General features: G+C 39.7%; 1 protein-coding gene across 7 annotated transcripts in view; it reads right to left on the reverse strand.

Annotated features, from left to right (window-relative positions):
- Grik1 (glutamate ionotropic receptor kainate type subunit 1) overlaps positions 1 to 13,706 on the reverse strand; it is a 396,194-nt gene extending 382,488 nt beyond the window's left edge. For all 7 annotated transcript variants that reach the window (XM_021209775.2, XM_021209772.2, XM_021209773.2 and 4 more), the window contains exon 1: positions 12,926 to 13,706. In XM_021209775.2, coding sequence (XP_021065434.1) covers positions 12,926 to 13,043 — 118 coding nt within the window. In that variant the 5' untranslated portion in view covers positions 13,044 to 13,706. The remainder of the gene's footprint in view (positions 1 to 12,925) is intronic.
- Positions 13,707 to 16,410: the final 2,704 nt, after the last annotated feature.

The following is a 16,410-nucleotide window of genomic DNA, read 5'->3' on the forward strand; positions in this document are numbered from 1 at the left end:
GGGAGAGGGAGAGGGAGAGGGAGAGGGAGAGGGAGAGGGAGAGGGAGAGGGAGGAGGAGAGAAGAATAAGCCCACAATGTGGTGAGCTTTATTTTAAGATTACTATAAGATCATCTAACTGCTCAAAACCCTCACCTCACTCTGATAAACTATGCCAGCTATGCTCCAGCAGGAAACACAGCTTCTAACTTACCTTTGCTTTTCCTTGGAACACACAATATTTAAATTTCGTGTCTCAGAGAGCTCTACACCCTAATTTTTCCTGTTATTTTTTTCTGAAATGGCTTTTTATCCATCTTGACAATATTTATACCCCTCCTTTTCCATCATCGATGACTATCTAGCACCCATTTGTCTGTTGACTGTGAGCTGACAAGTATTTTCTGAATCAAGCATGGGCTCTGAACCCAGACAACGAGTGATCTGTACAGACAATACGCATCATTTGGCATTCTCAGCTTCTCAGAACTCCCCATCTTTATTTCTGATGTTCACAATGTGTGAACACACACTCCGTCAGCATTTGGCTTTGTGCTGTTTACCTGAAGGAGAGGTTGGTGTGGCGACCTGTAGTGTTCTGGTTCTTCTGGTGGGCTGTCAGAGCAAACCAGGATACCTGAAAATCTACAACGAGATGTTTCAGGGGAAAAGCCCCTCCCTCAAATGCTTGGAATGAAATCTAGGATCTTGTACGAGGTGGGTGTGCAGACCATGCCCTGGGTGTGCAGACCACGCCCTAGGTGTGCAGACCACACCCCCTGGGTATGCAGACCACGCCTGGGCCACAGCTGCAGCCCCTAGGGAAGTAGTCTGATTCTTTGGAGAAATGATACCTTGGGAAGTATCATTTGGTGTCTTGCTGTAAACTTGCATTTAGTATTTTCAAGGACCAAATACGTGACACACATTGGTAACTTACCACATGGTTACTATCTGTAGTATCATATTGAGTCCCTTAATTTTGATATACAATGAAGGTCCCACATAGTTTTTAGCCTTAAAATTCCATATTTTTTTTCCACCAAAATATTCTCTCAACTCTGGGATGTGTCTTGTTTTTCCATCTTCCTTCAGTTACTTGAAAGTGAATATATATATATATATATTTTTTTTTTCTGGCCCTTGAATTATTTTTCCAGGGAAACTCTCCTGTTTTCATCTTCACACTCGCCTTTGGATTGTTCGCACATTTTATCAGATTGTACTATCTGTATCTGGCCTCTGTGAGCCTCTGAAATATTTTTAGAATAATAGTAGCTATAAATATAAGAATGAATAAATGAATAAGAAAAGGGTGGAGAGAGGGCAGAAACCAAAATTAAATCCTCAGCCTCAGAAGGGACAAGGAAAGGTCAAAAGCTACTAAAAACTCTAACATCCATTTGAAGGCTGACCTCGGATGAAACAAGACAGCACAGCCTGCAGGAACTCGGGAGCAAACCTGCTTCCCCATGCTTTCCAGGAATTGTTCAACACTCTCCTTCTTCTGCAAGGACCACGTTAGTCAAGTGTCCTCCTCCCTCCTCTTCCTCATGCTGGCTTTAGGGCAGGCATCCGATGACAAGATTTCCACAGTGCAGGTCAGGCTTCCTTTCTGACACTCTAGTGCTATGGCATTGTCACAAAAATGAGTGATGTATGTGACAAAGTTCTCTGTGCACACACATGCTCAGCCTATGCTGTGGAGAACAGATGTTTGAGTTGCCCCACTTAGGTCAGAGCAGTAAATGTCTGTAGACAAGAGACTGGGGAGATGTCTCAGCAGTTAAAGGCATTAGCTGCTCTTCCATAGAACCTGGTGTTTGATTCCTCATATCCAAATGGTGGCATACAACTATCTGTCACTCCAGTTCCAGGGGATCAGACACACTCTTTGGGCCCCTACAGGCACCAGGCACAAAAGCAATAATATAGGAATTTCTTCCTATATTGAATTACTTGAGTGAGAAGATCCACTCTAACTGTTGGTGGCAATATTAACGGACTGAAGTTCCAGACAGAATGAAGAGGAGAAANCCAGTTGAGCAGAATAAGTTAGCCCGTTCTGATTCCTGATGGTGAGTGTGAATGGTTGTGAGTAGGTGTGTGGAGGTCCTTCTGCCAAGTCTTCCCACTGTGATGGACTAAACCTTCCCACTGAGCCAGATCAAACCCTTTCTTTCTTAAGTTGTTCTGTTGAGTGCTTTGACACAACCAATTGTAAAGTAACTAAGACAGATGACAGACATGTATAGTGACACACATTTCCATTAAGTCTCTTCTATTGATGTTTCCCCTGGGTGATAGCACGTCCCTGGATTAGTCTCTTCCACCATGAGCCCTGACAAGATAATACTTTACCTCACCTTCCACATCCATTTGCTTCACTGCACGTTCCAATTTCATTTTAATGGGACTGTCCTGAATTTTAAAATAGTGTTGACTGGTGGTGAGATCTTTGCATTGTGAAATTTTTATGCATTTTGTTTGCCAATTATTTTTCATTCATCTACAAATAAACTTTCCTACTTTTCAGACAAGTTTATGAGGAAAATAAAGGTATTAAGAAAATGACAAGAAGATGGCTCAGGATACAGCTTCGGTCACTGTGGGCAGCCTCGGTTTCCTATTCTAGACACAAAAAGGTGCTTTACAATTGTTGAAGACTTGGTTAAATACTCTTATTTCCAGTTATTTAAAAGTTTTGCATAGTTTTTATTTATATATTATATAGAATATATTTAAGAAATCCGAGACAATTTCTATAGCTGTATCTCATTTTAGCTGTATCTCATTTCTCTTTCCTAAATACTTGTGAGGCCAAGAATGAGATACTAAGTGTAAATGGGAATAAATGGTTATCTAAAACATTTGTGTGTATTTTCAGTTTTTCTATATGGTATTTTCCTCATTAGGTATCTTGTGTATCTTATGGTAAACATTCCACAGAGGTAGCAAAGCATGATCAATCCATCTCAGAGGGATTCTAAATGCACCTGTGTAGTCTCTGTTCAGGAAAGTCAAAGAGATATTCTGATGGCCACACAAAATTCAAATGCAAACACAGCCTGAGGAAACTTCAACATGGCAACCCTCTGGTGACTTCCCATGCTTCCTTTCTCTGTCCTTCTGTCACTAGTAGTCACAGCAAAGGTGTTCATTTTCACCTCCTTCCCCAGCTACTCAAAATGCAACTACTGGTGCTTGCATGTGCGTGTGTGTATGTGTGTGTGTGTGTGTGTGTGTGTGTGTGTGTGTTTACCAATTAGAATATTTGAAACACAGGACAAAATGCAACTGGCTTATCAATGTAAATATGTGTTTATATTTGAATATATATAATATTTGTATGTAAGTCTACACAATAAAAAATAGTAATAAGGTATGTAATGTCATGTATCACACTATGCATGTAATTATATAAAAATCAGATAATTATTATATGTAGCATTATATAACAATGCACATAATTAATATATGTGATAAGGGTTGCAGACTGAATTTTATACATTTAAATATTAATGTAAATGTTGTACAGCTAATCATCATACACGTTTGTCTATATCTTCATTAGTATCTCTATTAGTTTTATAAATATATACAGAGAGAGAAAGAAAGAAAGACAGAGACAGATATTGGTAGAGATGGTAGCTCTAATCACATTAGCTTTCTCTTTAAAACATCAGGCAACTATGTTTTAACAACATAAAATATCGCTGATTTAATTTTGGAAGTTTTACTTCACAAAGCACTCAGAGATGAGGTAAATGTGTGATAATAGATGAATTCAACTCTCTACCGCTCATTACCATTGGAAGGTCAGAGGCAAGGCTAGAGGAAGATGGTGCACAGGCTCCGTTTTTAAGGTGAGGCCATCTGATGTCCAGTCAGGGATGTGGGCAGGGACACAATGCGGTTAGATGTCAACACCAAGACAGGGATCAAACTGGAGGAAACTGGCCTCATGTACAGCCTGGAGGAATGTGTGATCTTTAGAGAACTTTAATCTCCATAGGGAGAAAGAAGAAAAGATATTTGTATAAATATGCATTTAAAGTTGACAGTGAACAATTTGATATGACCCAGTGGAATTTTGGGCTCTTGTGCCTAGTTAAGTTTAATGACAGATAAATAATGCCTGTTCCACATAATTGGCTCAGAGACTATCAATGTCAGGCATAGCATAGCTGTTTGTTTTCCTACAGCAGTGTCTCAATTCATCTCAAAGGCACCAAATGCAAATGTGCCCTGATGGGCCTGCTCACTACCACCTTCAAGCTGATGGACAGGGAGTGACTTTCCTCAAAGATGTCATGACAAAAGCAAGCAAGAAATCCTTAAAGCTGGAAGGACTCTCATTACAGCAGACTTTTCAGGATGCCTATCTGCATGCAAATGACTGCTTCAATCACCTAGAATCTGAGGAATGGCTGCTTTATCTAATCATGTTTAAATTGGACAAGAGTAATGACAGGAATCCATGTGAAAGAAATATTCCCAATCCACAGTCCTAACAAAAAGAGCCAATTTTCCCTGTCTGTATTCACTGTAAGTTCTCAATAAGTACAAAGAAATACAGGCAGCTATTGAGTGGTGAGAGCAAGAGAAATGGTCTTCTCCAGGAAAGAACATATTACCTGATTATTCGATATCAAATGGTCAGTATTAAAAACATATATAATATAGACTATACTTATATTTTTATGAATATGTATATATATTATGTATATGCATACATGTAAGTAACAAAGGAGAACATGAACTTTAAGATCAATGAGGGGTCTATGGGAGGGTTTAGAAAGAGTAAAGAAAGGGGAAAGTGATTATATACAAATCTCAAAAAGTAAGATAAATAATTTTTAAAAGAACAAATTGTATATCACTAAATGTGAAGTCTTATACTCATGTCTGTATTGTTCCACTGGTGTTTTCTGTCTTAATGCATAATTCATTTGAAATTACATATTTAGTGGCTTTTTCATACTTTAAGGCTGTATGTTCATTTTATTAACCATTCTTTGCTGATGAACGTTTACAATGATTTATAAAGGGTCTTGGCAGTGCAGTGAGCACGTACAGAAATAACCTTAGGATCCAAATGTATCCTGAGAACTAAAAGAACATAAACTGTCGAGGATTAAAAAGGTAAAGATTGCCTTTACACTTCAGAGATGGCTCTCCTCATAGATCCACTGGTCACAGCTTTTACAATATAAACATAGCAGGGCTGTCTGAATGCAACTCATGTTTATAGATTCACAAGTTTTATAGTCTAATGTTTTAGAAGTAGTTTAAAATTTAAAAGAAAAGGACTGAGGAAATAATTCAGTTGTTAAAATGCTTCATAGATACTATGGGTATATGTGTGTGTATACATATATATGTATCATATATATCCATACATATAAATGGATATATATATAATTCTCTCTTTATAGTATGGGTATATATGTATGTATATGTACATATAAATGTATAGTATATATACTTGTATATATATTATATATAGTATTCTCTCAGTATGGTATGGCTATATATATATGAATATATACTATATGTATGAATATATATGGATCTAAAAATATGTGAACACACATGTGCACATACACATGTGCATGCACACGCACCCCATTCTGGACCACGGGAAGCAGAGACAATTGAATCTCCAATGCTAATTGGATAGGCAGCCTTCAATTAGAAATCATCTCATAAACCAAACAAACCTAACCATAAAAGAAGGGTGGCTGACGCCTGAGTAATAGTCAGTATAGTTGACCTCTTGCCTACACACACACACACACACACACACACACACACACACACACACACACCTGTGCATATCTCCGAACATATTACACACAATACAGTAAAAGAACCTTCAGTGCTGCAATTGACTTCTCATTAATAAAAAAAAGACCTGATTTTCACCATCCTTTTCCAATTTGAATTATGAAATACTTTATCGGCTCTGGGAATTGAGTATCGATTTTTAAAGGCATATTTAAGCTGTTTTGCTAAGAAAGGAATTCTTGCAAACAGATTGTTGTAAGTTTCCATTCAAGGACATCAGCACTTAAGCATCTTTAACAGAGTATATTCCAATGCCCAAATCAATAGTCATAGTTAAATTACATTTAATTAAGTATGAAAAAATCATGCACATGTTGAAACCCAAGAAGTTAATGGCTGATTCTCCATAAACCATTTGCAGAATTCTCAGGAAGACATATAGACATTTTTGTCTATAGTAGTTTTTATACAAAGTTTATTTTGTTAATAATTTTCTAACAGTAACTGCTATTGTTTTTATTTAGAGGAGATCCTTTAAAAAACACACACACTATTTAGCATACTATATAGAAAAGGATTTTTTTCTATTTCTCTTAATAGATTTACTTATAGATCTTTATGTACTGAGAGGAGGTAATTCCAGAAGACCTGACATGCTTTGAGACTTCTGGTTTTAATGTATTTTACTTCTTAATAAGGTTTTAATTTATTAAAACATTGAGTAAATAACCCACAGAATTCTCATTTACAGCAATGTCTCACATACACCAATATACTCAATGCCTCCTGTTATTTACATGATGAAGTACTGTTACTTATTTGTCAAGATTAAAGTGCCACTATAAATGATTATAAATAATAAATGTTTGTTTTTATGCAAAGTGCTTAGATTTTACCTCACAACTGTTTCTGGTCTGGGATCTTATACAGCTGCTAGTTTACATTGTGTTTCTCTCATTGTGTCTCAGTAGGCTTGTCTGCAGTGTGACTGTTCTGAGCTTTCCATGATCCTGGCTCTCGTGATAAGGATTGGTAGTCTAGTTTGAAGGGAGGCCTTCTGCCAGGATTTGTCTGCTTTTTTACCATCTGTGGACTAGGGAAGGAGGACCAGATAGTCAAGGTTCCTTTTCTACCACACTATGGACTTGTTGCTCTGGACTATAATGACCCTCACCTCTTCCCTCCCTGCCTTCCCCCACTTGGGAAACTTTAGTCTTTGCCTATATTCAGTGCAGATGATTGTCATCCCTGGTTCTAGAACCATCCTTTGCTTTGGGGACTCTTGAGTGTTAGTTGCACAGGGAGCTCCTGGATCACCATTGTTTCAGGCCTTCTCAGTTGACCTAGCTAGGAAGTCCATGTGTGTACATTATAAGCCTTGTACGGATTGAGTTTTAATCAGCCATTAAATAAAATGGATGTTCTGCCTTAACATTGACTGTTCTGGAATTTGTTCAGTATACTAAATAATTCATTTTAATCCATTCTCCTTTGCATTGTTAAATGAAAATATTAAGTTATAATGACATTCCATTCTCCAAATTAGTAACAGTTAATCATCCGCTTCCTACAAAGTAAAGCAAACCACGTTTGATTTCCCAGGGCCCGCATGGCTGAAGGGGAGATGCTATGTAGTCATCCCAGAATGCTACCCTACTTCAGTAAGTAAATATGTAAGTTGAAAATTAAACGATCTGATTTTAGTCATAGTTCACAGAGAATGCTAGTCTCTAAATCTCCCTTAGAGTCTCTCTAAAAAATGCATCATAAAAGAGTGCAGAGAGTGAATTATACTCAAGGAGCAGCGGGGCTTTCTAACTGAGTTTTAGAAGGACTGAGGTTTTATTTTGTTTTTATTCTTTTGGTCAATGTTTCGTCTACCATGTTCTAGATTCATAATTTTGGTGAGACAATGATACTCATGATGCAATAAGAACCTTCTGACAGTAAAATTGGGGTTGATTCAAGTTTAAAGAGAAGAAAAGCAGTTTTGTGATTTTATTTTTCTGAAAGATTTCAATGTATTTTTAATGTGCCATTACATATATGTAATATGCAAATAGACTCCATGATTCCTTAGCAAGGACAATTTCACACACTAGATCAGAGAAAGAGAGGATTCTATATTACAGACCTCCTGTCCTGTTCACTAATACAGAAAGTTTCTTCATTGAGTTTCCCAACCTCATATGCAATGTGCAGACATTAGTGCAATTCACCTTTACTTCTAATCTGCATGTCTGTAATGAATCTTCGGGTGGTAGACCAGTCTTAAAATGACAGTCAGACACTTGAATGTCCTTCTTGGATTTATTCATCACTCTCTCTTCTGATACAATTAGATTTTACAAACTTTTGGGATATGGGTCATATTTTTGCTGATAGGAATAAGAATATGGAAAATGTGGAACGCTGCAGGAAAGCTACCATTTGTGTCTGATACTCTTGTTCAGATCCACTTCAATCAACCATGCAATGGGCTAAAAAAAAAAAAAAAAAAAAAAAAAAACTGTTTTCTAGGCATACGTATGCATTTCCTCTCCAACTTGATTACATTTGTTGAATGTTTCCTAAAGGGAACATGTTTCCTTGTTGCTAACAACATAAAATATAAGCCCTATTCATTCTTCGTCATCTCCAAACAACTCACAGAAACAGTCCACACGTCCATCATTTGATTACAGCATGGTATATGCAGATATGTAGGAGCACACACAGACCCATAAATATTATATTAGAGTTTAATGCGAGATACTTAAAACTAAATGCCAGAAGGGCCACCTTCCTCGTCACACATTTCTAACAATTAGAGATATAATTTAGTGAGAGTCACCAAACCACAGTGTTTCTCAATGAAAACAAGACATCACAAACCGCAGAAAAGAAGCCAAAGTTGAGAGGTACATGGTATAAACATCAGGCTTACAAAGTCAATTTGAAACACCAGATGATGCAGAGCTAAAAGTAAAGTAAGGCAAGTCATCTACTGATTGCAGGAGTGCGTTAGAACTAGCTAGGAAGAACTCCACTGTTATTTTGCACTGAAATAGACCTTCAAGGTTCTTTCCAGGGCTAGTTGGGGATTTCAAGTTAGTGTGAGGGCCAACATGCTTCCCAAAGTGCCAGTGTCTCTAGAATTGTGAATCTGTTTAACCCAAGCAAGTCTTTTAACACAGGAATATCTCCCCTCTAGGTTCCTTTTCCAACTTTGGCAGCATGAACCGCTTATACTCTACGTATTTGCAGGCCTTAATGCGGTCCTTCTCATCTACAAAATAATGGCACATCATTGGCAGTACCATGAATGGACAAAAATAATGTTTGAACATTTAAAAGAGTTTAATAAAAGCTAAAATAATAGCATACTTTAAATGACCACAGTGTAAGCGTCAAGGGCTATGTTTGCCTATCTGTTTCACTTATGGTTGTATCACAGTTCATTGGGTATGTGTTGCGTGAAGAATATTAATTCAAAAGAGTCAAGGGCTTAAGGCACAAAGCCACATGTTTTTATTTATCTCTACCATTTGCCTGCCTCCCCCATACTAGGATAATTTTAAATATCTCATGTTTGTACTGAACTTCACAGCGTTGGAAATACAGACAATACAGACCCAAGTGGGAACTTTGGGTATTGTCCTGTTAAGGGCTTTTTAAAATGATGCTACAGACATAAAACAATTGGCATAAAATAAACTGGACCTCTTAGAAGGGATACAGGATTTCCACTATAGATTACTGCCTCTTCATATAAATAGGCACATTTCCCTCTTTATGTGGGATATTTAATGACCTGGATTGCTATGTAACATAACTGCTTTGTTGTAAGCTTCAGAATTGGTATTTGACCATCCTGTGTGAGACATGAGAGGCAGATGCCAATGCTGATAGTTCCAGGTGAGGGATTCAGGCTTGGAAGTACTAAATGTTTTAGAAAAGCAAAGCTCATTAAAATTTAAACCTGGGATCATAAAGAAAATGTCAATAATAAAATTAAGTTAAAAGCACACAACAACAAACAGTGCAACTGAACCCAGCTACTCCTTTAAGACCCTTCATATGCTATTTCATGCTCTGTTCCTATTAATCTTATTAATGTGACATCAAAGGTCCTGTTAGTTTTGACTTGACTTCTCAGATACAATTACAAAGGCCTGCTGAGAGTGGCTAACTCTCACTGAGACACACACCCAGTAAGTGATGTGAGATCCGAGCCTATACATGTTCCACCAAGTTCTGTTTTGGAAGCTTGGCCACCCTTAGTCTTATACTTTCCCATCATATTCACGACTGCTGAAAGGATAGACTAGGCATATCGGTAAATAACGGTTTCTGTTATTAATAGAAAGGACTCTTCGCCTTCATGCCTGCACACATCTGGTATTTCCCCCCACTAACGACAGAATACTACATTTGGACACTTAAGAGGATGCTGATAATGGTGTGGCTCACAGGTTAACTAAACATATATGATGGTTAACTGCTTTCTGATATATACAGGCATATACAAAAATCCAGAACTGACTCCAGCAAGCATATATATTTCAGAGTCATTTTACATTTCTCCTCTGTAAGTGACTGGAACAGTTCTTTGATGCAGTAGTGACATGTAGGGTACCACACTCCATGGGATTCCCTTTGTGGTTTTCCAGCTTTATATAAGATTATTACTGATACAGTTATATTCCAAGACATATTCACCAGGCACACATGCTGGAGCCTGACATGTATTCATTCTCAGTAACTTCTAAGATCCCATGTGTGAAGTTTATTCTACATTTGCACTTTCCTCAGTTGCTAAAGTTTAAGCAGATACTCCAAAAAAGCTATAAAACACCATTTGGCTGCCTTTTCCATATAAAGGCAATTATAAGTGTCTGGCTTTTATCTTGAACTTTAAGATATTTCAAGTTATTGAGCAAGGATTCACGTTGATAATCCAGAGTCCCTGTTTGTTGGTTGATTGGGAACTTGGCAGATTGTTAAGAGAACAAGAGATGAAAATGAATACAATTTCTATTCTCCTTCTCACACACAGAGTTTTGTTTACTTCCCTATTCCTTTGATATTTTGAATTCAGCACTAGGCTTGACTGACAGGAGACTCACTGTAAAAGGCAGGTTCCCTCTGAGATAACGCTGGTTTCCATGGCGATGAAGTTTTTCATTTAAAAGCTACCTGTGGGTCCCTACATGCAGACTGTTAGTGTCCAGGCTAACAACAGGTCACACAGAGGGGAGACGTATGTGCTGCATATAAACTCCAGCTGTGTGCCACATATAAACACCAGCACGTGCAATGTTTCTTCACGCACTGTAGCTTATATTTAAAGGAAAGAAATTCAATTATTTTTGTGGCAAGTATCATAAGGCCAGAGAGGGATGTTGGTTGTTTTTGTTTTGAAAACAATTTTCAAATGGCCGATTGTGATTGTTTAGGACTTGGCAAGGCTGTTTCTAATCCAAGTTTGCCATTTTCAAGATGTATAACATAAAAGCAAAATACCTATGAAGTTGATAACCCCTGGAAACTGTTACACATTTTCATTACTTTGTGTTCTACACATTATTGTTTTTGCTAAATGAAGCACATTTGACCTCATTCCAAGTCCAGTCTTGAATTTATCTTGGGCAAAGATGGTTTTATTTAATAAACTGTGATTCTTTAAAAACTGTTTGGAAGTCTATCACTATAGAGTCTAAGCTATCTACTAAATGCATATTCCTCCATACTCTAGAAGACACATGTAAAGTTAGTATTTGGGATTTTTCCTTTCCATTAAAAACTATACTTTATGTGCCTAGAGAAAATGCCCTTTAAAGAGTAAGTTGTTTTTTTTTTTGTTTGTTTGGTTTTGTTTTTGTTTTTTGGTTTTTTTTGGAGGGGAGGGGACATATTCAGTGCGAAAGTAAATAAGCAAGCTGTAGGTTCCGAATCTTTCTGAGCGTCTCACTAGTTGAAGATCAGTATTACTGTAGTTACTCAGGGACATGGACGAACGGCTTGGAACCTCACTGTGAACTGCTGCACAAGGTGCCAGCACACTCAGGCCACTCAGTCAATTCTTAGAAAGAGTCTAGATTGGAAACCTTGAAGTCATTTTTTTTTCCCCCTAAGTGAGAGAGGGGAGAAGCCAGGAGACCTGTCAGTAGTCCACAGGTCACCTATGACTCTCCCCGAGACCATCTATAATAATAGGAACTTACAAGGAAGCCGAAAATTAAAATACAGAACCCACAGTAGTTTAAAGGAAAAAAAGAAAAAACCTTAGGGGTTTGTTAGTGCCCAAAGCCGAGACCTCCACTGACCAAATTTGGCAATCTACATGAGACCACAATGACCACTCTGTTAGTAATGCTGGCCTTTGGTTCTGTTTGTGACACCTCAGGATTTCTGTCTTTAGTGTTCTAGTAGTCTCTTTTTAATCTCTTTGGAGGTCTATGCCTAACCTTTCCAGGAAGTTGTCTGGTTTGGGGATTAGAAGACATCGAGTGGTAAGCAGGTGGGTAAGATTGGGCAGGGAAAGGAAACTTCAGTATTCACTGACCATCGTCCCAGCTCACTGCACTCTCAAGCTCGCTAGTGCACACCTTCAGACTTTCCAGACTCCATACAAAAGAACGCAATTTAGAGGTAAAAACTTGAAGGCTTTGCGCTAACATGCTGTGTGATATTCCCATGGCTCTAATGGTTCGGAGATTCTATTGTTAAGGTTCTGACATGCTTTTCTGTAATCCGGACTAGTGGACTGATGCACATCCACTTAGGCACCTGGAAGAGAGATTTCACCCCGCCTCCAATCGCCCAAGTCAAGTGGTCAAAGGTGCGCGGTGCGCGCGTGACTTGATGGTAGAGTAGGAGCCAACCCAGTTGAGCCTGGATCCCCGCACTATGGCTAGGATTCTTGGATCTCAGATTGAAAAAACCCGCCAACCATACATTCCGGGAAAGCTGGTACCTGTCAGGAGGGAAGCAGTAACCGACTCCCACTTTCTTGTGAAGCTTTAGATGCTCAGTGACCCCCTTCTCCCCAACTCCCATCCCCGCACCAGCGCGCGCTGCCTTGCCCGGGGCGCGCTGAGCCTTCGCCCGGCTACAGGGAGCGACCGCGACCCCTGGAGCTCAAGGCTCGGAGCGCTTCCGCGGGCTCACTCACCGATCCTGAGCACTTGAGGGGAGGTCTGAGGGAGGATGTAGCACAGGAAATAGAGGAGTGTCCAGCTGGTGTCCCTGGTCCAGAGCCCGGGTTGGATGAGAACTGTGCCGCGCTCCATCTTTCAAGCTTCTTAATTCATGCCGAAACACAGTCGTGGCCTCACGCCCGCAAGATGCACCCAACTTGGGCTGGGTCCCCGCCTCATCCTCCCTGGATGTTCCGAGTCTGCACACCGCCGCGCGCTCTCTGCTCTCAGGAGAGCGAGGTGGAGGGAACAAGCGTGAAGCGGGCTTTGGAGACTGAGCTGCTTGGGGCTTCTTGCACGGGTCGTTAGCCCATCACTGCTCGTCCTCCTCCTCCTCCATGGGCTGCATACCTCCAAGATTCAGCAGGATTTCGCTCCTGGAGCCCAGAGACCAGCTGAGGAAAGTTGCTACCTCGATTTGCTGGAACGTCTCACTCATTCGTCCTCTGGTCAGATGCAGAAGTGATGGTTGGGGGAGTGGGTAGAGGGTTCAGGGTGCAGTGAGGAAAAGAGAGAAAAGGAGGGAAGAAGACACCCAAGGAGAGAGGGAACTGGGGGAGTTGGTGCAGCGCTCTGACCAAACAGGATGAGCTCCAGCAGGTTTACTGTGATACAACCCGTGCTTTTGCTTCTTTCACAGTCCGGCTTTCCCTCCTCCCCTCTTGGCCCCACCCTTTATTTACTGCCCGCCCCAGCCAACCCCACTAACCCAGCCAGATACACTCAGGAGCGCGCATACTCGCGCACGCGCTCGCGGACACACACACATACACACACTCACACACACTCGTGCTCACATGCGAGAGCGCGCGCGCGCGCGCGCACACACACACACACACACACACAAAACACACACACAATTTACACCATGCACGCACACATGTAGCCCCTCAACTTTGCGCTGTGGTGCTGGAAAGTCCACTGAGTCTTGCATCCCCAAGAGGGATCAAATCTAACCTATTAGTCCCTAGGCAAAGGGAATTCAGCTACTCCTTGTAAATGACAGCCTTATGCCTAGGCTCCTATATGGGGGTCTTAGAGATGCGCAGCACGTGATAGGAAATCACAACCTCAGAGAGTAATATTTAAAAATTACCAGAGTTTCCATTTTTAACTCTGAGAAGGATGAAGAGAAAGGGTGAGGAGGAGAAAGAAGGAAATAATGACATAGGTACCCTTCAGTCTTTTAAGATTATAGCGACTCTTCCTATTTGAACAGGGCATAATGTCTTGAAAATTGCTTCCATTTACAAGTGCAGAACTGAGAAAGAGGCAGCTTCGGGCACGCAGCTTTTCTTAATTTCTTTTGACTGTCACATTGGAGCACTGGAAATGGGCTATTTTAACAATGTAGGTTTAGAGACCATTTCTCTGTAGAAGGACAAGGACACTTCCCTGGGGAAATCAGCGTTTGCTCATGTTGGCTTAATTTCCTATGAGCTTTCTGGGGAACGTTCCATATAAATGTTTGCTGGCTCTGTATGAACACCTCAAGGTGCTTTTTTTCCCTTTAAGTGGGGATTTGGAAAGTTGATCTAAATTGAGTTAATTCATAAAAGAAGCCCTTGTAATTACATGAGCCCAGAATGTGAAAAGATTACAAGAGTAGTGTATCTTAAAATTCACTTATTCCACAAATGCACATTGAGTAGCTTGTACCTGCTGGCAGAGACTCTGTTCTCTGAAGAACTTATCGTGAGAAAACCACACTATATTTTCTAGGGAGAGGCTATAGTGCCACTTCTGGAGGCTAATAGCTCAAATTGTATGTGTACTTCTCAATTTTTCAGCATTAAAGTTGAGGAAATAGAACATGTTCTACAATAAGAAGATGATTCATGCAAATTTAGGAGTGCACCTTACCAATGAAAAGGGTCAAAGACATAAGTGGCTATAGGCAGAAACATGAAGTTCTTGCATTGGAGAGAGAGGGCCTTCTTTGTGTTGGTTAAATGAGAAGAAAAGTAAAAGTAGGAATAGTAAATGGAATTTTTTGAAAAAATCAACTTCAACTTATTTTAGACTGTTTCTAAAGCCATACAGAAACAATGACATGATCTGCCTCAAAAGAAAGTCACATTCTCCATTCTCCATCCATCCATCCATTCATCTATCCATCTATCCAACCATTCATCCATCCATCCATCTCTCCATTCAACCATCCATCCATTCATCCATCTCTCCATCCAACCATCCATCCATCCATCCATCCATCCAATCCACCCACCCATCCATGAAATGACTTTCTGTGTAACGTTTTGCCAAGCCTTGAGCACATAACAGAAATATGGTTACTGCTAGCATGAAACACATAGAAATATAGCTCAGTGATAGAACTCCTTCCTGGTAGACATCAGGCCCTTGAGTTCTCTCTCAGACTTAAAAAAATAAAAAATTAATCAGATTTGAAAAGCCATATCATTGGTGCAAAGAAAAGGAAACTGAACTCATTTAGAAGTTTGTGAAGGACTGTCATCGTATTGATCCTTTGGTGAACAAGTGATAAATATTTCTTAAAGTGAGAATAATTTTTTTAAAAAAGCTGTGCACTTATTTTTAAACTTAAGATTAAACAGATCTAGTCATTGACCTGTTCTTGAGCTATTGAAAGCTGAGGATGAGTAGGTGAGACACTGCATTCCAAGTGCTTGGGAATGCAGGGTCAAGAATTAAGTTGGCTTCTGACCCATTGCTTTCCTCTAGGTTTTTAGAACATTCTAGATGGTTTTTTTCAAATTGGTTAAAAACAAACAAACAAACAAACAAAGCCCCCTCCCATTGTGTTCTTCCTCATATCTAGGTTCCTCCTTACCTGGGTTTACATAGACCTCCTCTGCCAGGAAAACTCTTGTGAGTACAGCCAAAGGAAAATGTGAGACAGTATGATATTCCACTTTCAGATGAAAAGCAAGACAGAGAAAGGGTATCCCCATGTGGTTCTCTTGGAATGCCATAGCCTCATGGAAAAACTCAGAAGACTGAACCTATAGACCTAGGCAGAAGGGACATGGATGTGACTGTCACCTATTGTGGGAAACTTGTTCTGAATGGTTGTTACCAGCAACTAGCATGCAAAGCAGTGCCAGCTCGACCTTAGGCTTCCATCCCTTCTGTATAGCTGTAAAATACATGTTACTCAGCGTAGCCTAAGCAATCTGACTACTACACTCTCCAAGCAGTAATACCTTTATATCTAACATGAACGTAATAATACAAAGGACCATGGGAGCATTAAGCCACAGCATAAGAGTTATTGCCTGCAGCCCTTATTAGTCAGTATATGTGAGTTTCTTTCTGCTGGCTATATTCTAACTAAAGGAACTCGTGCCTACACTTCGTTTTCAGTGTAAACATGTCCCAGAGAACAATGACCAAGATATTTTGTCTGCTGCAAAATGAATGAATAAAACTGGTTCACTTAATAGTAGGATAGTTACTGGTCTCCATGTTCTGATGCCAT

Source organism: Mus pahari, chromosome 12, assembly GCF_900095145.1.
Source record: "Mus pahari chromosome 12, PAHARI_EIJ_v1.1, whole genome shotgun sequence".
NCBI lineage: Eukaryota > Metazoa > Chordata > Mammalia > Rodentia > Muridae > Mus > Mus pahari.